The sequence below is a fragment of the Sinohyriopsis cumingii genome, chromosome 9 (genome assembly GCF_028554795.1).
Source record: "Sinohyriopsis cumingii isolate HCF-2022 chromosome 9, ASM2855479v2, whole genome shotgun sequence".
In the NCBI taxonomy this organism is placed as follows: domain Eukaryota; kingdom Metazoa; phylum Mollusca; class Bivalvia; order Unionida; family Unionidae; genus Sinohyriopsis; species Sinohyriopsis cumingii.
This window is the reverse complement of record NC_142969.1, coordinates 37,696,322-37,722,992: the sequence shown is the minus strand read 5'-3', so window position 1 is coordinate 37,722,992 and position 26,671 is coordinate 37,696,322. Positions and strand designations below refer to the sequence as shown.

At 38.6% G+C, this 26,671-nt stretch overlaps 1 protein-coding gene across 1 annotated transcript in view; it reads right to left on the bottom strand.

The window, feature by feature from the left end:
• LOC149791573 (angiotensin-converting enzyme-like) overlaps positions 1–26,671 on the bottom strand; it is a 40,242-nt gene that overhangs the window by 10,499 nt on the left and 3,072 nt on the right. The window contains exons 2-7 of the mRNA XM_089969219.1: positions 22,284–22,445; positions 21,431–21,518; positions 15,981–16,124; positions 13,366–13,560; positions 12,200–12,467; positions 1,893–2,017 (exon numbers count right to left, since the gene is read on the bottom strand). Coding sequence (XP_089825345.1) covers positions 1,893–2,017; positions 12,200–12,467; positions 13,366–13,560; positions 15,981–16,124; positions 21,431–21,518; positions 22,284–22,445 — 982 coding nt within the window. The remainder of the gene's footprint in view (positions 1–1,892; positions 2,018–12,199; positions 12,468–13,365; positions 13,561–15,980; positions 16,125–21,430; positions 21,519–22,283; positions 22,446–26,671) is intronic.

The window sequence follows — 26,671 nt, the reverse complement described above, 5'->3', positions numbered from 1 at the left end:
TTATATTCTGAACTCAGTCACACGTAGACTTCGCGTAGCAGTGGAGGAGACGTAGCAGGGAACATGGCACTTTTGAAAATGCTCAATTGCAACAAGATTATGTTGATAGTAACAGCTAACAAATTATACAATCTAACGGACCAAATTATTTTGATGCCTCAGAACAAAGGTTGCTATGAATCACAAACAGCATAACGAGTGATCAGAAAGAGGTTAGATCCGTCATTTCAATGATACTGAACAGTTACATCATTATTGTTTTGCGAACAACGTCTGATGGAATGAACAGACCATCAACATGCACTAGATATTGCGACTAATTACATATTTATTGTGTTATGACAATGACCGGGCAGTTTGACTTGTTGTGTGTCTCGACGCTCTGTGTCATGTTTTGGGGTGATCAGGCCAGGAACAAGCTTAACATTGAGTAAAGGTCTTGTCGTCATTGTGCGTGGTTGAGAGAAATCATTGTTCCAAGTCAAGTACAGCTAATGATTACTCTCAGTACGACATATGGAAATGGCTGGCACGGTGGGCCGCCCACCATAAACTGAAACAAGATTGTCGCCATCATTTGTCATCCTTTATCTTTGCTTGCATGAAAAAGACTTAAGCCGCATTTTAAAATAAAATATTATGATCCGCATTTGTTCTGTTTCACCGTTTTATTATCACCAATCAAAACAGTGATGCTAATTCACACGAGTCATACCTAACCTGTATTTCAAGACCAATCAAAGAGGAAGACTTAACCGGAGTTTTGGAAAACTAGTTTATGTACAACTGTTTTATGTGTAGTTAATCGCAAGTAGGATTCCTGGATGAATCAAAATCATTAGTGGTAAGCAAAATACACAGTCCATGTCTCCAGCTGATTAACTCCAAATAGGAAAAGATACTTTTTTACCTTGAGCAAGTGTCAGTTTTGACATTATTTGTCAAGCAGAAACAGTCTTGTATGCAGATGAAAACGGCGTTGTAGGAACAAAGATGAAACACCCTATTTGAAATCTTGGTTTATTACATACCCTGAAGCTAAATTAGGTGGCTCCATGTGTCAGTAATCGGCTTTGTATCAAGCCGACTTTAAACAAGGTTTACATTGCTCGGAACAATAACTTTACACGAACATAACAAGTTTCTTGAACAACCAACAGATAAAGTAAAATGCTTTTCTCATCAGACCACCTCCGAAAATAGTCCTGATCCAGTCATTTAATATTCTTAATCCTGGTCAGACACACAAATAACGATCGTTTTTTTTTGTTTTTTGTTGTGTGCATGGTTTTATAGATGGATTTTGCCTTGACGAGTATTAAAATGAACGTTAAAACTAACAAATTACTCTGGTCAAGCTGCAAAAAGTCGCAGGTTATTGTCTCACGACGATACACTTAATTGCCAAATTCACCATTTTTGGGACACTATTTAATATTTGCTTCATGCACGTTCAATAAGCCGCAGTGTCTGGTTTAACTGGAGCCGTTGTAATGAAAATATTTTAATATGCGATTGTGCGGATGAGCGGATGAGCAACTGGATATTTGCGACAAAACATTTACAAAATAACTGGTGGCCTAAGTGGTTAGAGCGTCCGAGAACCCCGGCCTAGTCATACCAAAGACTTGTACAAATGGTACTAGCAGCTGCCTTGCTGGCGGTCAGCATTAAGAGGTTAGTGTTAGGACTGGTCGGCCTGGTGTCAAGATAATGTGACTGGGTGGGACTTCATGCTAAATGTCTGTGGTATTATGCCTCAATGCTAGACATCACCATAAACTGTCACACTGCAGAAATCCTAGCGATATGATTAAAAAGTTGTTAAAACTACGTTAAAAATCCAAATAACACACACGCACACACAAACACAATAATTGCAATATGCTTACCTGGGTTTGCACCTGACCTGTACAGAACAGGTAAATGTTTATATGCCAGGTAATAAATTACATGTCCCATCTCATGATGTACTGTCAGAAGATGATCCTCTCTTACGCTTGTACATTGCTTTATTCTTTAATGCAAAAGAAAAAAATATATGATCTCGATTAGATTAATGGACATCTTTTCTAGCAATATGTTCAACACGGGCAAACATGCATATGCAAATAATCTAGTCCAACGTCGCCATGAAATACAGCTAACGTGTCAAGTATAGCGACTGAAAATGGCATATAAAATAAGCGTATTGATGTGATCAGGGGATTCGGATATGGAACATGGAAATCAACTGACTCATCCCTGCACAAATCCCTATCTAGCTTGCATTAGATGGGATGGGGTGACATACTTGCGTCACCAGAGACCCACCTACACCTGGTACGAGACAGAAGTTTGTCGACCTGTGTAAATCTAAAGAATGAGTAACCAAGATAACATGTCGCTAAGTGAGTACGAGTACTCAGTTGCGAATCATTTTTTATTCTGTCCGATCTATGGGACCTGGGCGGACTTGTCAACTATGTTGTCACAGGGATACTGACATACGAATCAAATATTATCCACTAGAGTATTTCTACAGCCCTGCATATTAGATGAGAAGCATATAAGCCTGAAGTCCTGCACACCATCAACAGAAAACATGCATCATTTTTTCTCTACTAGGGAATACAAAGTGTAAATATACACAAAATTTCGATGCCAGTATGATGCCATCAAAAAAGTATTTGCATTGGAAATATGAACTCTGCGGCAGACCATGCTATTACGAATACTATAATTCGCATTTGCTCGCGTTAGGTGTTGGTCTAGGTGCTTGACCATGCCTTAAATGCGGTAACGGAGTCAAGTTGCGTAATCACAACAGCCTTCCATGCCGATTTATTCGCGAATATTATCGTGCAAACCGGGGAAAATTCGCTAACAGAACACAAAGAACCTATGATTGTAGAAACACCGGCAACGTTTACACTGAATCAAAAAGATATAAAAGTAGATGAAATAATATCCAGGATTGAAGCGATTGCAGATTCTGTGCCTTGTGAATTAAAAATGCTTTTAAAATGTTATTGATATTTGTTATATTATTTAGATGCGATGGTAAAACGTAGTAAGGACACGGCAAAAGTATTTATCGATGCGTTCTTTGCGACTTAAAAGCAAGACTTACTCGTACCGATGTCCGAATAACATTCCACAAGTGTGCGGTTAAATCATTCCACACTGGCATGGTCGCTATGTATGTTAACATGCCAAAGAACCCGCACATTGTGCTCCGTTAACAACGCAACAACGGTTCCAAGAAATTCTTTGCCCGTGTCCACCTCCAACAACCATGGACATGTTAACGGTGAACGTCCATAAATACATTTAAGCTCATCTGCGACACTTAAGCAATCTTGGGAAGTAAAAGGCTTTGCTTCAGTGTACCGGTCGGCGACATATACAATGGTTAACTCGTACTTGCATTCAAGTCCACATACCCGATCGTGCGGATGAAACAGACGATCAGTTTGATAAACTTCGTTTTGAGTGTTTAGTTGCGGGTAGGTAAATTTATCATAACGCTTGTTTAGACCAAAAAATCCTTTTGCTACCGCGCGAGTAGCCTTTACTGCGCTTGCTGAATTTTCAAAGCCCGATTCAATCTTTCCAATAAGTGGATGAGATGTAGTATCTTGGGGCCAGTTTCTTATCCATGCTTTTTATTATATCAATATATTTTACCTCCCCGTATAATCTTAACCTTCATACCTCCTTAGATGATCCACTGGCAATTCTTTCTCCGAGTGTTTGACTAATGGCGTTAAAGTCATATCGGCATGTTGACGAGAACGAATATCATTGATGCCTACAAGTAAAATCACGTCAGTAATATGCGGCATCGGCACGATTTATAGATGCTTATCCGAGCCTTTGGATGGTTTTTAAAATAAATTGCATATTCAGTCGTGTACCAGGCGCACACTAGTTGTATCCAAGAAATGTGCTTTTCACCTGAATATTACCTCCATGGTGCACCGGGTAGCTTCAATAACGTAGCGGCGACATCAGCGCTGGCGACGTTTTTTTAAGGCAATGCTTGCGAGATGAGTTTGCGTCTACAGTCGATCGACCTGAGAGCTCCCAAAAACGTGAACTGCGAGCTGCTTTGCTACAAAACAAACCTAAGTTCCAGTGATTGCGGTTCTGCCATTACGTATTTTAACTCTAGTTGGATTTGTAGTACGAGTGTTCGTGCGCATTAAACAATATGAAGGCACGACTATTAAAACAGGAGACATTTAACATGGCATCACGAAAGAGGAAAAGCCATGGTTTAAAGTCGTTGACTTTCTGCGCAGGCAAACAAATACCCAAACAAGATGAAACATTTCCAACTCAATTCGTCCGCTAATCATTGGACGGTCTGCTCAGGCATACCCCAATTGTTGAATATCAGTTTGGGATTGTTAACGAGGGATAGATTGTACATGACTACACCGTCAGCGCACGATCACCCATGCTATGATTACTAGGATTTTACATTTGGGCTGCAGACTTCACTAGCGTTGCAGACGTCGCAAAGTAAAGCATCTACCACTGATTTCTTTTCCACAGTCGAGGAAGCTCCTACCATTGACGACTTTGATCCGAGTGAGGAATCTTTTGTCGTATACGACGATGTGATGCTTGAACATAAAGATGAGGTCAAAGCAAATACGCAGGCGTGATGTGTTGCACAACGATACGGACACGTGCCTTAAGTGATCCGGGACAACTGTAAAATGTTGATATTTTGTTGCCTTGAAACAAATCCTTGTAAACATTTATTGAACAAGATGTGCCACCAACCATTCGTTCGGGCGAGTTTCGTAAAATGTTCGCCGATTTCATCAAGGATCCGTATAATTTCCTCACTATGAACTTCACAGTAACCTCTGAAAAAATATCGCTGGGTTCATAACGCAAGAATGTATTAATATGAAGATGACGTTCCTGGAGAGAGCGTGCACCGCTGGATTCCCGAAAGGATGGTAGTATGTGGATTCCCAGTCTTCCATACTTTCATCGGTACAGACTAATCCCGGGCGGTTCTACTTGTAGCTGTCATGTAGCACCAAGTCTCAAAGACGGTACCTCAATTATCTGCAGATAGCGAGAGGATGGTCCAGTGGGCAAACTTATGACTCCATTCGGGCAAAAAAATCATTTGCAATGGGCGCATAGGAAGGCGCTTTGAGCCTAGTAGGTGAAGGAATTCCCGTACGGATAGAATTTTCCTCGAAAGTAAGGTGCTACCATGGTTCCGATTTCAATGTCCGATCCTGAGGGAGACGAAATATTGTAACGTGTCAAGGGTCAAGGTCAAAGTAAACGGAATAGATGGACAGCTCACGCCATTTTCATTTACTAGATCTCTCCAGTGTATTGTAGTGTCAAGAATAGTGGTGTTCACCACAAAAGTCGCTCTTTAGATGACAAAGCACAAAACAAATATCAATAGACAGCACAGTTTATTATACAATTTCCAGGCTTGTATGTGTTTCTCACAAAATTTTGTGCTCAAAGTGGTGAAATATAATATTTGCAAATACGCAGAACAGGTGTTTGATAAAGCATGTTGTTGTTGTTGTTGTTGTTGTTGTAGGGTTTAACGCCATTTTTCAGCACACGATAGGCTATACATGGCGGCCAGTATTAATGGTAGAGGAAGAAACCGGGAAACCCCCGGAAAGAACCATCGACCCTCGAGAAGCAACTGGCAAGCTTTCTCACATACCCACATTGGCCGAATCCGAGACTCGAAACCACGCAGACAGTTGAGATGGCAGTGATCCGTAACGGTGAGCGCTTTAGACCACTCGGCCACTCGGGGCCCCGATAAAGCGTGTTGAAATAACAATAGTTGCAGTGGTAAATTCCATGTGAAAATCAGCATAAATGTTAAATTTGTCCTAACTCACATAATCTAACTCAGATAATCCAAATTCTCAAACTAATCTTACACAAAAAATAAGTTAATAGTTCTCAAAATTTGCTCATATGACGTACCGAAGTGGTAATGATTTTGTGCATCCAATCAAGGTTCGGAACCAGACCCGGGTTTGTGTTTTATAGTCTAATGGTGAATATGGTAGAGGCACAGTCTGGAATCGGGTGTTAATACTGTCGCGTGGGTTGGCTGCGACAATTTGTCGTTTTGAGCGACATAGTCTGGAACCGAATGTCAATAGTGTGTCGCGTGGGTTGGCTGCGACACAGTTTGTCGTTTTGAGCGACGCAGTCTGGAACCGGATGTCAATAGTGTCGCTTGAGTTGAATGGGACACTGTATCGTTTTGTAGCAACAAAGTGTGTCGTTGTGTCGAGTATATTATTTCGACATTTAAATGACACAACCACTACAAAATGGGTGTAAATTTGTGATTTCAAAATGATACATGAAACTGAGTAGGAAATTCGATAATGCCAATACTAAATTTCCAATGGATAGTAGAAGGCTGTATTGATGGCACAGTGAGTGTCGTCAGCTAAATCCCTCTACTGGAACTTTAATCTGATATGACGAGGAAATAAACCTTAGAATAATTTCAGAGAAGCATAATAGTCATAATGAGTACTAAATTTAATGTGTCGGTAGTAATTAGTGTACATTGCTATTAATGCTTGAAATTATCTGCTCAGATGACTAGACTTTTGCTTGGTCTTGAGACCTTTACTGGAATCCAGTAGAACCACAATTGCCAAAACGGCGGATCTCACCCCTATTTATAGGTTTTGGGAACACACTCGGGAAATTCATGACAGTTTTCATGAATATGACTAAATATGGAAGAATTCGAAAAGATTAACATGAGCGCCACCTAGTGGGAAGCCGAGCGCCCAATACACAAAGTAGTAAAAATGGCACCTAATTGCAAACGAAAATAATTAGCACTTATTTCACAATAAATTATACAAAAATTAAACATTGATGATGAACAGTTTCATCACACTGGTGACGAAAACTTATGAACTTACACTAGTATTAGCCTAATCCTGGAGAAAAATGGAGAAAATTGCCTACTTCTCTCAGAATAGAAGGTAGGTGATAACAGATTACAATCCTATTATGTACACACTGGGCTTCAAAAATCTTTACCCAGATGATAAATATTTAAACAAATCATTTTTATATGATTTACATATTGTATCAAATTACTTTTCCTTTGTGCAATGGTCATTTATCAAAAACTGTTGCTACAGTTACTATTATTTGCATTGGAAACAGAGGTACAACTTTCCAACATGAAGGGAATGTTAACAATAAAAGGAGATTATAAATTATCTCAAACAATAATGATACGTGCAAATACACTTTATAAGAATAAAAGATGACAGGTAGTCAGGATTGTTTCAATATGTTGCATGTGTATTGAACTTCATACACAGGTGAACCAATTGTTGAGATGGTTTTAGTTCGGATTTTTCCTTGTTGACGAGAAGCCCAGGTTTGTAACAATGATTATCGTGTTATGTAAGAGCTAACTCGCTCTTATTTCTACAGGATGTTGTTCAGGTTAATTGATGTTGCCGATGTAAAAATGGCCCTGACATGCACCATTACTCGATTCGTCAGACGCGTGAAGACCCAAGGGCTGATATCGAGTCCCAATGGCAGTGACCCGAATTGTGTGTGATTTGGATTCTTAACGTTGAATTTAACAATTGTTCATTCATATCGCTACGATGTCTGCAGTGTGGCAGTTTATAGTGATGTCTAGCACTGATGCATCATGCCAAAGACATGTAGCATGATGTCCCACCCAGTCACATTATCCTGACACCAGGCCGACCAGTCCTAACACTAACCTCTTAATGCTGAGCGCCAAGCGAGGCAGCTGTTGGTACCATTCTTGTAAGTCTTTGATATGACTCGGTCGGGGATCGAACCCACGACCTCCCGGATCCGAGTCGGACGCTCTAACCGCTAGGCCACCGGAGCGGTGACCCGAATCGGTATACGATGTTGTAAGCGAATCGCAGGAACATCCTCGAAGCCTTGTGAATAGGGGCATGAAGGCATGCACCGTTGTTTTAAGTCCACACTGATGGCGAAGTCTCCATCATTGATTTCATTCAAAATGCGCTGTGGTGTTTCCACTGAAAAACAAGGGGCATGAATGAAACGATTGAGGGTGCTTAGGTCGATGACCGGATGCAGGGTTGTTTTCCTTTAGGACTAAGACCAATCTGGAACGAGCGATAGGGCTCTCTGTGTGATATATATGCTTTGATATGTGAGAGAGAATTGTGGCTTTCTCTGATGGGGCCTCGATAGGACGGTTTGCAAAGAGTGTGTCCCATGAGAAGCCGTTGGCTCCTTTTCTTGATTTCCCGTACTATCCCTGCATCAACGCTGTGGTTGTGGGAGGGAGGGAATTGGTCTCCTGGTGGCTTGTTTGCGGACTTCTTCAATCTGGCCGTTAAAATGAAGGCTAGAGGCTCAAGGTTGTGCTCTTAGTTTGGCCGTATAGTGGTCCTTCAGGAAAATGACGACAGAGGACAGATTCGTGTTCGGCCAATAGTAAATTTCTAGCTGCAGTTATGGCATTAGGAAAAGCCATAGACACGAAAGTCCCAAATCGAAGCCACGACAAAGGTAGAACCGCCGATAACCGATGATGAAGGAGAGTCAGAACGTTTGTACCTCTGAGACTGAGAAAGTAATTTAAGTCAGAATCTTACGTTCCGTCGTCAGATCAACAGAGCTGTTACTCTGGTCCAGGTTGTTGATGGGAGGAGGAGGGCAAAACTCCGGTGGTCAAAGGTGGAATACGTCCTCAATGGAGACAAGGAAGACTGAATATCCCCGTGCCTTCGGTTATGGTAGAAAAGATGACCGCACTGGATAAAAAGCAACATCTTGGTTGCATGAGGTGAGGCTAAGGTATCCTGTAAAGGTCAAGTCTTAGCTGGCGAAGAGAGACAATGTGTCTCGCTCACTAAAACTGATTGAATTAGAAACCGTGACTTCGAGACAGTCGCTGAGCAAAGAGTCTCTTCTAGTGGAATAGTGTAAAGAAAAGGAGAAGCGACATCTATTGAAGCGTGAGAACTATTCGTAGAATCGTGCCGAGTGTCTCGAGTTCGACTGGTCTCTGCACATGACTGCAAAAGTCTGGTTTGACGTACTGGAAGCCGGACTGTTAGTGGTTGAGCCTTTAATATTAATATTTTAGTCCTTCGCGATCCCTATTATATGGCCTAGGCTGGTTGCTACCGTGCGGAGAGGATATCGTTAGGATCATCAATTTTGGACGGGTATTGGGATGCCGGATCCATGTAACCTCTCCGTATATCTGCTAAGTGAAAGGGAACTCTGCTGTTTGTTAGCTCTGTCCCTCGCTGCTCCGCAAAACGAATCAAGTCTGACACCAAGGAGGCATTGCAGAGGGAGTCAGGAAAGGTCAGCATGCAGATTGATGACGTCTTCGTCCTGAGCTGTGTTTTTTTTACGCTTTGCCCACGGTTCTAATCTGTAAAACGAACAGAGCAAACTGTATAAAACTGTACCACTGCATCTATCTGCCTCCGGGCGTTTACCTAACAGTCTTTGGCGTGTGTGTTTAAGATTAGATTTATTACATATAAATGATGGATTCTGACTGAGCGATAAGATCGCAGAATTGGCCGATACCGTGGTGAAAGAGCAGGCAGTGGAGGCTAAAACTGATAGCAAATAAGTTTTGGTGCATTAGTCGATGAATATCTGCATCAAACGATGTTATCAGACCCTCATATACGCTTAAATATACTATATGCGAATACAAGATAGAAACAGACCGTTGCAATCACCCTGATGTACCACAACCTACGCTAAGCTTTCTTGGAGGCGTAGCGTTAGCAGGTGAAGAAATATCTGGTCGTTGACTGCACCACCAGGCATGAAAACACCCAGGGATTTTATCTACAACGAAGTTGTGGTATTCACAGACAAATATGTCCCGATTGCTTTCGCCGACGAACGTGTTGCACCAACACTGTCGCAAAGTAGAAACAAATTTCGACAGTTATTTAACAAGAAAGCACTTGTCCGAGTAACTTTTTAGGCGAAGACAAGAACAATCGTTTCAGAAGCTATTCAGTGGTGTCATCGGTGTGTTTATATATGACCGTGGTGCTAGGCCCACAAAAAGAACAATGCCGGAGACTTAAATATTCTCCAGGCAGGTATTTACTATACTTTTATGACGATTCTACGAGTAAAAAGGAACCTGTTAGAAGTGCAAGTGCGTCGTGCACCTGAAGTCAAGATTCTCGAGCAATTATACTACGCGATCACATTAATAGAACTGCGATAGAAACTCAGTATCACCGACGTGAGAAAATAATCAGTGAAATAAGAGCCACAAAATTACACCAACGGTGGTCTTAATATTGCTGGAATTGTGACCACATCAACGTCGTCGGTGCACCTGTCGGATTTTGCTGTCGGGCCTATATTGATATTAACCTTGTGGATGACGGTGCTGGTAAAATAATTTCATTGTGGCTGCATTCACGAATACGTATTTATTCTAGAGGCGGCACAAAGTAGTAGTCTCAGTCCTATTAAATGGATTTAGACGATAAATCAGATAGCGTGGTCGAATTCGAAATGGTGCTGGTGGAAATGGAAAACCACTGCCGACTTCGTGCAAAGATACGAAACATATTAGTGATCAAAAGAGGTAACTTATTTACAGTCAGAGAAGATCAAATATCATACAGATTTTGATTTGCATAATCGTATACTTGACCGAAGTTTGTAGAAATTGTACGTTTGAAGACAAACACTTGTATTTCCAAAAAATAAGTAATAGTGACATCGTTTTACACTTGCCGATTTTACTACACAAAATTTCTCACGCTAGCATTGTAATTGTAGTGCACTGCCCCATACCGTGTGCATTCGCATGTGATGGTCGAGGTAAAAGGAATGAAATCATGGGGTTAACAAGACCTTGACATATTAGCTACAAAAAATTAAAACAACTATAAAAGTACTACTCATGTCTACCTTGGCACACTGGTGATAACCTAATTTGTCACTCTACATAACAGGAGTTGCTGCACTGTAAGGCCAAGCATTTAGGTAACCATGATTTATTTCCGGTTAACATTTCAGTGTGGCAGACGTATGCAATAATTGTGTCACCCACTCGACATTATTAACGATATTGTGCTCCTACAAGGTCGATTTCTGTTGCTGGTCTTTTTCCCTTTAAGCCACGTGCTGTAGAAGAATTCATCAATGAGGGCATGGTTTTGATGAGGGAGTGACCAGTGCAGTTTGTGCCGACAATCTTATTACAAGATTTTTGGAGCATGTGATAGTCTATGATTCTGGTAAAATATTCACAAGAATTAAATACATGTGTATCGAAAATATTTCTGTCAGCCGATATGAAAAGCCACTGATATATGGATAAAACCAAGACATGTATTAACTCTTGTTTTATTGCTACAGTTCAGTATAGTTGACCTTTCCATGTGAATTTTCGAGACAAAATAGATTGTATTTCTTTTTTTCATTGTACTTCAACTCCTTTAGAGACCTAATACACAATATTGCATCTCTTGGGAAAGGTAAAAACGAATGATAAAGACCGATGAAATCACTAAACTCTGCTAGCTCATACATGAAGAACTCACAACCTTGTGTGCTTTAGATGGGTAAGAGGTGTGGAAAAACGGACAACTCTTGTCAGCAGAGAGACTCGCTATACATCTGGTATATGTGCAAGTCTCAAGAATCAGTACCCAAGGAGGCATATGGGTTCAACGGTAACATGTAACCCAGTTGGGAACCATAATAGATCTTGTTCGACCACCTGTCTGATGTTTGACAAAGTCGAAAAGGGGATCAGATTAGAACTAAGTTTAACTAAAAGGGTTTTAGAGTAAGTTTCCTTTACCGAGCATTTATTGCATTTCAATCTAAAGGGGTGTGTACGCACATCGGTATGTGGTCATGTACAATGGTTTGTATGTAAAAACAAATACGCGCGTACAACTGTATGCATATAGTCTTTAGAAACTTATCTTGACAGTGGAATAGCTTCCACTTCCTATCATTAACGTGCAACAGGCTCTTTTCTAAAGTATTCTCTCACAAGGTTCGTACATTATAACAACTGCACAATTGACAAAAGAAAATTTAAGTAAGGATGACCAAATTGAAAGCAAAATCAAAATATCAAAGAAAGAAGTGAATACAAAAATAAATAAGTTGTGGAAGTTGCGAAACCTACCGGAAGTCTCTTCCATTTCTGAAATCCAATGCTGAAGCGTGGCAGATGACCTCCCTATTCTTTGGTTTTACTAACATTGATTTTTCCCAAAACAGGGGCGGCATTTCGTCAAGTCCAATAGATGTAAAGAAATCCTCGGCAACTTTGTACATGTGTGTAATGTTATAGTTCTTGTCAATCATTGCCTTTGTGATGTTAGCATTCTCTTTATACGGATACGGTACCACAAGGTCGTATATGTTGGTCCATTGTTCGGCCCACATGTCACCTTAGGAAGAAAGGAACCATGTATACATACATTTGTTTCCCGAATAGAATGCAACATGTATGAAGCATTTATATGTCTATATTAGCCATTTTTAAAACTTTAATTATGGAACTAGGAGTGTTGGTACCAATTTTATCTAAGAATCAATTTCTGCCATTCAAAAGTTGGTCGCTGAAACCAATTACTGGTTACACTGTTCTTGTTATTCGTATTTTGTGATCACTTAGTTTCTTACAATTGGATACGCTTTTGTTATGTTCCACAACATCAGATGACATGACTAAACTTGTTAATGCTACGCTAAAATTCTTAAACTCACAGGCAATATATGAGATGATGACAACATTCTATGGGTTTATTCACAGTGTTATCCGCGAATTCGTCCCTCGATCAGCCAATCAGAAGTCGATATTTCTTTAACCGAGAAAGTATTTCACTCAGCACTTATCACTGTAGATCATGCAAATTTAGTGATAAATAAAATACTTAACTCTGATTTGTGCATTTGGACAACGAAAAGAATTCGGGCAAATTTACCCGAATTAATGAGTTGCATAAAACAGCTCCAACTTTACTAAAGTTAAGATTTTCACAAATTTCTGAAAGCAAGGTGCGATTACACCTAATGATTTTATCCACTGGAAACTGCCCATTTGGAAATCATCGTCCTTTTCCAAAGTGAAATATATCTACACTGAATTCAGCGGCAAAATAAACAACTGAAATAATGCCTTATCTGTGACACACGTATTAACATTGTCGATAATGCACCTGTTAGTAAATCATGTCGCCAGTAAATTCAATCAGTGGATAGGTGTTTACAAACTGGTGTCTTCCTCGTCCGATTGAACAATATTCATATTGCATTTATTACATTTATAATGAAAATGACACCTACCGAAAACATGTGCCGGAATATGGCCAGTGGTAGGAAATTTGTCAGTTCCATAATTTTCCCGGAGTTTGCGTCTAACATAAGCATGAAGATTCTCATACAACGGCGCAAGCTCAACGAATAAATCTCTGACGTCGTTCTCAAACGTCTCGCTCTCGTACCAGGACCGGTAGTATGCACCCATGTCTTCATATTTTTCTTTAAATCAAAATCAGAATTGTTAGTTTCAGTCAATCATACAAGTTTTGCTTTCGAACCAAAGAGACTGTCGGGAATAAATCTTAATTAAATTGCATGGTTTAAAGTAGGGTAATGTTAACAAGCCCACTGTCTTTACAAAATGACAGCAACGTTTATGTCATCGATAATGCACCCCTATAGTTTTTTTTAAAGTTCTCAGCATGGACACACATGGACACAATTTTGTGATTGTGACCTCCAAAGAGTGTTTTTACTGTTAAAACATCAAATATCAGTTTTATCTGTTTTGCTGACGATATTTAACATTTGCTACTGTACAATTATTGAAATTTTATAATATTTTAATACTTGAAACCAAGATTTACCATTCCCATAAAAGTGATATCTATCGAGGTTGTTAGCCTAAAACATTAGGTCCGGATTAACCATCACCAATCCCATAATGTTGATGCCTATCGAGGTTGTTAGCCTAAATATTAGGTCCTGATTAACCATGACCAATCTCATAAAGTTGATGCATATCGAGGTTGTTAGCCTAAAACATTAGGTCCGGACTAGCAGTTTGATGATTAAGCATTATTTATTACTAAATTCTACTAATCTCTCCTTTTACACTACTTTCCACTACTCATCTTACAGACAGCATTGCATGGCTAAAAATTATGATTCTTTTTCACTAACATACCCAACAAAAAATAAAAATATTAAATCCTGCCTAAATTGTATTGATCCTGCTAAAATCAAACAAACTAGTTTCTAATTCAACATTAATTATTCATTAGCAGAAGCTCAAAACAATCACAACTGTTTTTCACAACTTCACTCGCAATAAGTCTAAAGTTCGTTTACAATCTTCTACAAGACATTCTTGTCCAAAGATGCCACAGTTTGCTTATTTCTCAAGAATCAACTTTCTATTATATGTCGGGAGCTTGCATTGTGCGATTCGAAGGACAATGTATGGAAAATATTGATGCCCATAAACGAATGAACACTCAGTACAAAACGGGCAGACCATTACAGCCTTTCTGGGTCAGACTTCAGCCATGAGTATTCATTTGCCCGGCATTGCTGGTACCTTACTAGTCTATTTTCTTGATCATATTTGTGATCGTACCGTCACTCCCTTCTCCCCTTCCCCTTCTATCTCTTATCTAAATGTGACTAAGTGCTCTTTAAATATGATGAAAGGCTTTTGCAGATTAATTCGAGTAAACCATGTACAGAAAGCGGACCTGTACTTGTCCGACCAGACTGAAAGCAATACAGAAATGTACAAATGTGTCTATGTAACACACAAACCTTCACATAACAGGAACTGAAGCAACGTTGCAGATGCTTACAAAATAGGTGCGACAATATCAATATAGGGAAAATAGCCCACAGACCGTACGTAAAAGTCACAAACACTGAAGCTGGCCTCCAGACGCTACGAATGCATTGCAATACCCGTTAGTAAATGCAAGTAGATAAATTTGTGACGACCACAAATTGTAAGCAAATTGTAAAGGCAGAACTATTATGTCTTCGGGATAGGAAGAGTAAAATTTGGAAATACAGATGGTGTAGACTTTCCATTTAAGTGAAAAACTCCTCCAAATTTTAAGTTACATCTTCCACGTGGATTCGGTCTTTTGCGAGGTCTCGTGAAGAGAGCATGCTGCTTGGCAGAGCAGAAGTAGTAACTGAGGCTTTGCCGCAAAATCTTATATCTAAGGGGAGATAACACTGCCCGACCGCCACATGGGTCGGCAGACAACATTTTGATCCCTTTAAACGTAGTATATGGGATGGCTTGATTTGTAAAGTAGTAGTAGTTCTACCTAAGGTATTATATGATTGGGTAACGGATTTAAAGAAGAAAGTTTTTAATAAATTATATCTGGAGTTAATATTAATTTAAATGGCTGGAAATCAGTTTGAATTAACAAAATATAAAGTTAAACAGTCAATATTTAAATGTTTTCCTCTAATACTGTTTAAATGAATATTCGATGTACTGCATATTCCATACAAATTGTCGTTCGTTGCCAGATTTAAGGGTCTCATAAATTGCCCAGATTTACGTCTTAGAGTGAGTGACTAGAAACTTGACTAAATCTTCCTTAAGATAGCCTTAAGAGTCCAGTAGGACCCTCGAATTTCAGGCGACATGACGTTTCAGCAGAAACGGATTCTCTTAATTTGGCGATTCAAAGCTCGAATACAAGTCCTATAACAAAGTAAAGAAAATGAAATAGCATTGACAGCACTATAAGCACTATATCGCAGATCCCAATATTTCTTTACGTATTGCTGAACTTGGTATTCGATAATAAATTTTGAAAGTCTCAAATAGCTAATAAAAAACAATATTTCGTTCCTATAGACGGACAAATGCATTTTGAAAATAAATCAAGTAAACAATTAAGACTTACTTTCAAATGTAATTGCTTCGTTGAGTAAATTTACAAGCTTGGGGTAAAAGTGTTTCATTTTCTTGCCACTGGCATCTCTCCAGTCTTTCCATGTAGCCTTCAACTCGTCATAATCCCGACTGCTGACCATAATATTTGACAAATCTGGCATGAAAACAAATTTTTGGCCGTCATACAACGATAAAAAATACGTAGTAACCTGCACTTTTGTGGAAAAGAAGAAAACAGTTATAATAATGAATTCATTTCAAATTAATATGACGAAGGAAACAATATAATCAGGCCCAAATTTCAAAGACGATTCCTTACACATGTGCGTTTCAGTCATTGGAAAGAAACTAGTTTATTTTATTTGTTTCTTCAGTAATACTTAGCCGATCGTAATACCTTATGAACACTACTACCTCGTAAATCCAGCCCTCCCAGGCGAAAACGTTTTAGCTAACAAGTTATCTGACTACCGAGGGGGGGCAGTTTGAGTCATACAAATTTGATACAAGGACTGGCGAGAAAGCTTATGAATGCTTAGTTTCTACTGGAACGCTAGGCACTCTATCCATATGGATGGAACTGCGGGGAGGTTGTGAGGATGCGTGTATATTATGATAAGGTAAGTATTATTTAAGAAATATTACCTCTCCTTGCCACGGACAGGTGTCGCCAGTCTTTAAGCTTCGTTACTGTAATGATAACACGTACATTATACCTCAAACAATCCAAGCCATCTAAGCGTTAAAACTGGACCATCCAACTTTAAATTTGGATATATTGTGCTGAACAATCAGTCTTCTACAGGTTGCATACATTATTTATATTTTTTCCAAATTTGAATGACTTTGTCACCATTACGGACTTCGTCTATTTTAGACACGTTACAACAAGCTATCGTTCAACTCCTATTGTCATTTAGAGCGAAACTATGTTTGCTTGTTCCGTTAGTAACAGGGGTGGTATTAACAAGTTAGTAACCTGCTGAATTACTCATTTATGCACGTTTTTCTTTTCTTGTGTCGTTGACGTCCTTATCATACAACCAAAGACAGCCTTCATTGCAATTACTGTGGGGGATGCTGGGGTCCCCCCAACTTTAAAGTTTGTCGCTTGCAACCGTCAGCCACAGTGACCAAAGCGGTAAAGGAGGAGAATAATGTTAAAGAGAAGACAATCATCCTCTTTTTAACAGATGCGTCGTCTCGTCCAGGTAACGATGACGCCATTATTAACATCATGCCAGATATTACCTTTATTTCCCTCACTTGCTTCCACATTTTTCCGACTCATTCTTGGAGTGTCCCCCCTCCAAATTTTAGGCTGCCAAATGAGCGCAAGTCCCCCACATGACCGAGGATGGTTTTCCGTCCTGTAAATCCGGACGCATGATGTCTGTACCAGATACATTTGGTCACTTTCATAAGACAACCTCGCCGTCACCCGTCGTCCAACCGACACCGGCCATCCAACAGTCCCAGCATAGGGACTTTTTGATAAAACTGTCTGGCCAACTAGGCTTCACGGGGATCTTAGTGACAGATCCGTCCGTTTAGCCGAACCGTCAGTGACATATCAACTATGACGTAGATTTTTGTGAAAAATCTGTCCGTCCAGCAAGGACTATGGAGCGGCCGCTACCGGTGATAACCGGATCGTCTTTTATACCGACAACATCTAGGCCGACCACGCTCCAGGCAATCCAGCCGGCCGTTCTAGGAATGCCGGACTTTCATATGTTCACTGCTTATTTACATGGGATAGTTAGTGACATTTTCAAACAGGACGGAGTTACGACGTCGATGCCACCTGATATTACTTATCCAAAGCTGACAGCGGAACCAGACCAGGACACAAACCTCCTACAAATCAGCGGTACTCAGATCCGACCATGGAACGGACTGAATTTAGCTTCAAGGTCGCAGTCGATGAAACTTTCGTCTCCTTCCCAATTGGCTACAGTAAAGAAGATCGATGACTTTCTGTCGGGTAGCATTGGTTATCCAGGGAATTATACGGCTTTCTTCTCAGAAAGCCAAGTACCAGCGATGTTGTCAACTCGCTGGTATAAGCCTCACTCAAAATACCTTGAGTACTGATCTCCCGGCCCTTGACAAAAATTTAGCAGTTTTATAAAGTGGACAAAATGTGTTCTATGCCACGTCAAAGCTATTTCGAAACGTAGCAGCTACGTTTTTAAATGTTAGACTGACCTCTTTGAATCTGGTAGGTCCGGTGTCGGCTGATTTCCCAGTGAAATTGTTTTAAGAAGATTTCAGTTATCTTCTTGATTATATATAGGGGTCACAGATGAAGTGACCCTAGGCTGTATTGCTTATGTAATTAGGAGACCTTAATGGATTCAGTGTACGTGTAAAGCTATAAACTATGGCAAATGCCTATGAAAGGGCTCGAGTGGCCTCCAATACAGGTTGATTATTATAGCGTCGCTATTAATACTTACGAAATGAACGCAAAAATATCACTTAAAATATTAGTTACCTGAAGGAATGGCCAATTGACTGCCTATACAAATGCAATCACCGAAGCATCGCTTATAGTTACTATGAAGTGGACGATACGACTAAACTATACCCGAATGTATCTTACCGCGGCGGAAACTATACAGCATTATCATTGAGTTTTATATAACACGCATAATACTTGCACAAATAAATTCATCGAAGTGACACTTATTAATATTTATGAAGTGGACGCTATAACATTAATTGTAAGATGATGTTACCTGTAGGCGAGCCCAAATGATGCCCTAAGCTGATCAAACTGGCAAAGCGTCTCGTATATAACTACGAAATGGACGCTAAAACCAGAATACAGATAACTTACCTGTATGTATCCGACCGTACCGGAGATCATACATCAATATCATTCGAATTTTCTACATCATACCATATCTGCACATATGTAAATAAGGCTACAGAAATGTGAGGATACGCACTCGTGACCCGTGCAGGTATGTACCAAGGGCACACAGGTGCGTGAGAACGGCACAATGATGACAATGAAAACCCAGAAACTTTCTCTTCGGAGAAAGAAAGAAAATTTGGACATTTGTATTGATGGAGTCTTTGACGATAACTTGCGTAAGCGTGAAGTCCAAACTTTCAAAATACTTACATGTGGATTTCATGGTCTAACAGTCCGAACACAAGTAGTAACTGAAGTATTCACGGGATCTGGCGCCGATCCCTGGATTAAGGGGAAATAACTAACAGCAACCTGGCTGGACAGAAACTTCAGCTTGGTAAAACGTTTTAGCCAGGAAGGACTTGATTTACGAGGTAATGATATTTCTCATAAGATATTTATGATCCGGGAACGTATTTGAAGAAATATCACATTCCCATGCCGTGTGATAAAGAAACAGGAATAACATTTTAAGGAAGGAAGGAAGGCAGGCAGGCAGGAATAGACGGAGGAAGGGAGGGAGCTAAGAAGGAAGGAAGCATATAAAATGAAAGCAGACTTCACTCACAATATTCTTCATATATATATATATATATATATATATATATATATATATATATATATATATATATATATATATATATATAAAAGAATGTAAATGGCAATGCACGTGCATTATTATTACTTACAAGACTGCACGTTATATAATGACATAATGGATTGATAATATTGTTATTGTTGTAGGGTTTAACGCCATTTTTCAGCACACGATAGGCTATACATGGCGGCCAGTATTAATGGTGTAGGAAGAACCCGGGAAAACCCCGGAAAGAACCACCGACCCACGAGAAGCTACTGGCAAGCTTTCTCACATACCCACATTAGCCGAATCCGAGACTCGAACCCACGCAGACAGAGGTGAGATGGGGATTGATAATAAATAATTTGAACGTGTATAATTTATTACTGGCACTACTCAATGGTCCTGAATACAACAATCGACATAAACTGTCCGTTTGGTAATTTTCTCTGTACAAACAAGACTTATAAAGATTCGCGTGTGCTTTTATCACAGAAGTATGGGCTTCTAATAGGAATTTTGGCAAATTTATAGTGAAAAACTATACATAAAATAATGCAGTCATTTTATAGAACTTCGGGCAAACTCATGGTGGAAAAATATAGACGTAAAAATGTAGAAATTTTAAATGAATTCTGGCAAACTTAACGTGTAAATACAGACTTAAAATAATAGAAGGATTTTTATAGGAAGTTATATAAAATATAGGAATTACTGGGAAGCGTGTGACGGTATATCCTTACTCGGGATAGTCAAGATAAATTAGAACACATCTGTTGGAGACGGACACTGCCTAATCTATTGATTGGAGTTTTGAATGCTTCATAAAATTTGGCCAATTTTCGTAGTGAATTTGTGTTTCAATTATTTACAAGGTCAACACATTTTTGCAAATACCAAGACGCTTAAGAGGATCCGCACTGTTCAGCTTACGGTGTTTAATCCTGTGATGGTATAACGGAAGAATTATCGTAATTCTGTGTTTCATATTTTTTTTCCTATATTATATTGGGAAAGGAATAAGTGTGTGATTAGGATTTTTAACGTAGCTTTTAAAAAATTTCAGTCATATCGCTACGATGTTTGCAATGTGGCAGTTTATAGCAATGTCTAGCACTGGGGCATCGTGCCGCAGATATATAGCATGATGTCCCACCCAGTCACATACTAACACCTGGCCGACCAGTCCTAACCCTAATCTCTTAATGCTGAGCGCCAAGCGACGCAGCTGTTAGTACCATTTTTGTAAGTCTTTGGTATGACTCGGCCGGGGTTCGAACCCACAACCTCCCGCTTCCGAGGCGGACGCTCTAACCACTAGGTCACCGTCTCGGACAGGGAAAGAAATATACGATGAAGTATTTCACTACGTATCATATATACAAATACTCGTACGTTGATAGCTGCATATACTTACAGCTTAAATCAAGTTGATATTTTTACTGATAGATATATTATATTGCCTAGTATTATAAATCAGTAAGGATGTTTTCGGATGATCATGGAGAAACATTATTGCAGATAGTATATAAACTGTACATATATTACATTACAGAGACAGGCGTACAGACACGATACATTTGTACACATTTTCCTAGAAACAGATTTGGTTTGCTTTGTTGCTATGGGGCACAGAAACACAAGTAGGTCATTCAAATATCGATGGTTGTTTCCCAAGAACACGCCACGGCAGACAACATGGGCTGATCTGAAAGCAGGAATAGAGACAGCACGCTTTAACTTGCTGGTCCGGCACGTTAGACAGTAACCGCGATTCCTTCCTCTATTTGTCGCATCTTAGGACATACGAGAGGGCTTTACTGAACATTCCGATCTCGCATTTAATGGGCCTGGTAACAAATGTCCAAATATACTATGTAATGTATGAAGACTTCGTACTATTCGTTATTAGTCATTTACCTCTGCATTTACACAGGATCAGAAATTTACTTACCAGGATCCAAAGGTAAACACGTGGTTGGATTTGTGCATACCTTTGCTTTGCCGAAGATGATAGTCATTATTGCTTGTATTTCGGTGATCTAAGAAAAATAAAGAGACGCTAAAGAGGATGCGAATTGTTCGGCCTTCTGTTCAGTCTGCACGTTGAAGAAAGTATTTATGTTTGAGAATCCCGTAAATAGTCGCAGAAGTTGTCCCTTTAGGGGTCCGACAATAAATGCAGTACTAAACGTAGAACAAATTGTTATATCCCGCAACTCGTTAAAGGAAATAGTTTGCTTTGACCTGCAAGTCATATGTTGTATGAACATACGAAAAAGGTGGTTATATCACATAATTCGCAATACCTCAATAATGTAACACGTCAACTTTTCAGTGAAATTGCTTTTCGTGAAGTTGTCAATCAAATTCGACTCCTACCCCCAATTCATCTAACATCTCAAAGGGCTCCTTCAAGCTAAAGTTGAAGAGACAGTGAAGGAAATACTAGGAAGACAAGCTTGATGGGCAAACAATGAGAGAAGATATACTAAAATAAAAGTGAAACTCAAGACTTTTGTTGTTTATTCTTCATTCTGTGTAATATGTGTGTTAGTTACAAAGACGTGACGTGTCTTGCAATTACAGTTCAACGTTTTCCTCTGCTCTTTTACAAATAAAAGCATTGGTTCAAAATAAATAATCGTTCGGCAACTGCTTTCTTCAGGCAAGCTGATGCAGTCCTCCTATTTATAAAAAGGTTTTATGTAGAATTTATTTTGTACAGCAAATGTTTAGCAATACTTTCATTAACGATGAAAAGAACAAAATACAAATCAAAATTATGTAGGGTTGTGTTTCTGTACCTGTCTCAATTTCGCCGTGTCAGGGAAAGCCGAAATCCCAATGTCCGTAACCATTTTGATAAGTCTGGTAATGTTCTGGTCTTCTATCTGAGACATGTCGAAACGAGATGCATTTTTTGCTTCTCTATTGGCGAATTCTGATCTCTTCAAAATCCACTTGGACTGTTCTCAGAAAGAAAAAGACAAAGCGATAAGGGATGCATTTATGCTTGAATTAATACATCCTTAACACATATGATAACTTAAAGAGGAAACAAGCGAGGAATTTCTTGTCATTTAAATGTCACCTCTATATGAAGCCGCTCCCTTATTAAATACTGATGAAAAATGAAATGTTACATCTCCCTCTCCAATTTCAAATACGTGAAAAAGAAAAGAACAAAAATTAAAATATCTTAGAATGCATTACGAATTGTTTGCATGCATAGGCAGAATGACGTATTATGTCTGGTCGAACTTCTGACTATTTTTGGACTGATAACCTGCACTTAGAGTGTTTTCTTGGCAGAAATCATTTTAAAAAATCGATACATCTTGCAAACAAAAAACATCGCTGCGAACAACCTCATATTTTTGGTATAGTGATATGTGCAATTTTCAGAATTAACTATCCCCAACCCTTCACACCCACTCGCACAATACGTGATGATAAAGCAATTTCAAATGGCTGCATTCTAGAAATGTCACCGATTTATCTTTAATACGTTTTAATTTATATGATGTTCTTTGCTTTTCTCCACAAATGATTACCTTGTTCACACATACGAGCATTCCGACCACCTCGGTTATATCTGGGATACCAATGCCTCTGATGTATGTAGGCGCAGTATTTTACAGAAAAATCTAAAGTTTTGTTCGTCGGAAATTTCTTCAAAAGAAAAATTGAAGTGAAAACATTCGCACGATCTTCGCTACTTACACTACTGGATTGGTCGCAGGAATGCCCAAGAAGATACAAATAAAGCAAACAGCTGTCTGCATTTTAAACTTCTCGGTCAATCATTTTTCTGGTAAATAGCCGCGGTAGTCGGAATAGCAGTAAAACAGTAGAAAATAAGAAAAACAAAAGATCTGGACTTGAAGGATTTACTGTACAGCTTGTTTGCTTGCTTCCTTAGTGGGGGGGGGGGTCAAGATATGAACATTTTGAAAATCTATTATATATATGGATGTCTATTCTTTTTTGTGGGGAGTAAGGCTATAAATATCTTTCGAAATCAATTAAAAAGGATGTTTATTGATTCATGGGGGGGGCATGTTATGAATGATTCGTTTGAAATCAATGACATACGGATGTCAATCTTTTTTGTGGGAAGAAAGGGTATGAATATTTTTAAATCAATTAAATATGGACTATGGACATCTATTGATTCTTTTTTTTGGGGGGGCGGAGGGTATGAATATTAATTTTCAAATCAATTACATACGGATGTCTAGTCTTTTTTGTGAGGAGAAAGGGGATGAATATTTATTTTGAAATCAATTAAGTATGGGCGTACACTAATTCTTTAACAAATTACTCAAAAGTCGGGTATTTTATTCTTCATACACATACACACACCCAAAAAACCCGCAGATAGTTTAACCAAAAATAGTGAGCAATATCAATGTTAAATGTTATGTAAATACAGCATCACGTTGTTCTGCAAAAAATTTAGACCCGATTTCCTTAGATCCAAAGGCATTTGAAACGTTATGAGACAATATAATTAGTTTATGTCTGAAACCAGGCAAAGGATATCCAAGAATTAGTTTTGTCCGTTAATTTTGGGAAAAAATTATACTATTTCCCTAAAAAATTGTTTAAAAAAACTAACGAAGTGACTTCATTTCGATAGTCTGACAAATGCAAGTATTGAGTAATCTTGAACATTTTAAACTTTTTGCAAGTATTGAGTAGTGGTGAAAATCCGTCTACCTTGCAAGTTTTAAGTAATGATAAAACTTCGTGCGATGGTAAATAATCGTGTACTTTACTAGAGTTGAGTAATGGTGAAAATTCATGTACACTGCAAGTGTCGAGTAAATGTGAAGATTAGTGTACTTTACAAGTGTTGAGTAATGGTGAAAATTTCATGTACACTGCAAGTGTCGAGTAAATGTGAAGATTAGTGTGCTTTACAAGTGTTGAGTAAATGTGAAAATTCGTGTGCTTTACAAGTGTTGAGTACTGGTGAAAATTCGTGTGCTTTACAAGTGTTGAGTAATGGTGAAAATTCGTGTGCTTTACAAGTGTTGAGTAAGGGTGAAAATTCGTGTACTTTACAAGTTTACAGTAATGGTGAAAATTCATGTACTTTGCATGTGTACAGTAACAGTGAAAATTCGTGTTCCTTGCTAGTGCTGAGCAGTGGTGAAAATTCGTTAACTTTATGAGTTGAATAATCATGAACATTCATGTACTTTTCTAGCGGATACATTTCCGATAGTTTGGTTTACAAAGAGTGTCTCAAGGAAAATCAAAATACCCCAACACACTGCTTGTGTGCTGTGTAGAAATTAATGGCAAAAGATGAATAGTGTAAGATGATAAGGGGAAACGAAATAAAACATTTTGTATATTGGAAACTGATCTTTCTCCAATGTTTCTGAAACATCCCACAAAACTATGACTTTTTTATAAAAGGAAATAAATGTTGAGATTTAAAAACAATAATCAAAATTAAATGTGAACATGCGACACTACGGTTCATTTTTCATTGCTAAAGATGAGTAAACTAGATAATTTCATCTAAAGGGAAAAAGTATTTGAACATTTTAAATATAGGCAGATTTAAATAATGAAAAGCTCATTTACCAGAAAGTAGCTACTGGAATAATTGTATAAAATCAGGGTATTTACCTGAAATAGAACCGTTACACGAAACTAAACCAGATGTATTGCTTCAAGCCAAGACTGTTTCAATACACCAAGGTATATGTTATTTACCAGACAATAGCACTAGAAAATTGGACGACAATAACCAATACTTACTGCTTCAAGCCAAGACGGCTTTAATACAAGACTGTTTTAATATGACAAGATAGAGGTTTATGTACAGGTTCTGCTTAGAAGTTTGGGCTTCAAAATATCGACCTTAAAATCAAATCATAGAATTAGTTTTGGGTAGGATGGCTATCTATTCAAAAAGGAATTGTGGTATTTTGGATATTGACTCCAGCATAAGCAACGACCGGAACTGGTCTCCGATTGTAAGAACCCATTTTTATATATAAAAAAAACAATCGTGTTATCTAAATTATTATTTAACAAACTACAACTGCTTAAATTATTGTTATCAATATTTTAAAATTGTTCAGTGAATATCACAAATCAATAAAAAAAAAATATTTTTACTTGTAACAGTTTATCAGGTTTCATAATGGTGGGTAAATCACGCGTTTATCGTCAGAATTTAGCAGGGTCCTTTCCCCCAGGTCAGCACCAGTGCATGACTGATCGCTCATCAAATGGCGGTATTTTATGGTCGGGTATACCTGTTTATACACTGAGAACAGAGTGTCTGGTTGATAGCTCTACAACTCTAACAGCGTAGAGAAGATAATATGCATGTGTGTATTTCGCTTACATGGATTAACTTTCATTTTTCTTATAGTTCGGAAAATCATGTTCTGCCTGAAGGAGAGAGCATATGAAAACGGACTGCTTCTGTGCGCATGTGATGTCTTCTTAAAATTGCACATCAACTGAAAATAACTAGCGGGGCAGGTCAACATGAAAGGAAACTGGTTACCCAACATACTTTCAGTAGTCCACAGAAGGTGTTTTAACCTCAGATATTTTGTTTCAATACTTTCTTTTTCCTTTGTCAAGAGTCATAAGCTAATTTCTTTGTGAAATAAACTTTAAGTTTTATTAATGAAACAAATCTAGAAAAAAAAGTAAAATATAATGTAGTTGTCAACCAAGTTTTCTGAACTCAATATATGGTAGACAAGATCCAGTAGTGTTGTCCCTTTATATTCCAATAATAACATCAAATGCGATAAGGATTCATTATTATAGACAGCAGAGTCGATACAACTAAATTAAAGCACAAAAGCAAAGGATCATACGTATTTATGTGCAAATTAAAGTCACGCCAGCGACTATAGACTGTGTCCGGCCTTAAGTATAAAATTATTTAAGATATTGAAATGTTATTTGTTCCATTTATCTATAGTCCAAATATTTAAACAGATACCATTCCACAGAGAATTTAAGATTCTGACTATTAGCTAGTCTTGTCATCAATGATAACACACACAGTCAACATTTTAAAAAAAAAAAAAAAAAAACACCTACTTTGGCTGCCGCCTCACAAAAAAATCACGGTTATGGTAATGATTACAATGAAGAAAAAAAATCACAGGGTGGAACGGGACCTAGGCCTTATAGGCACTCTGTG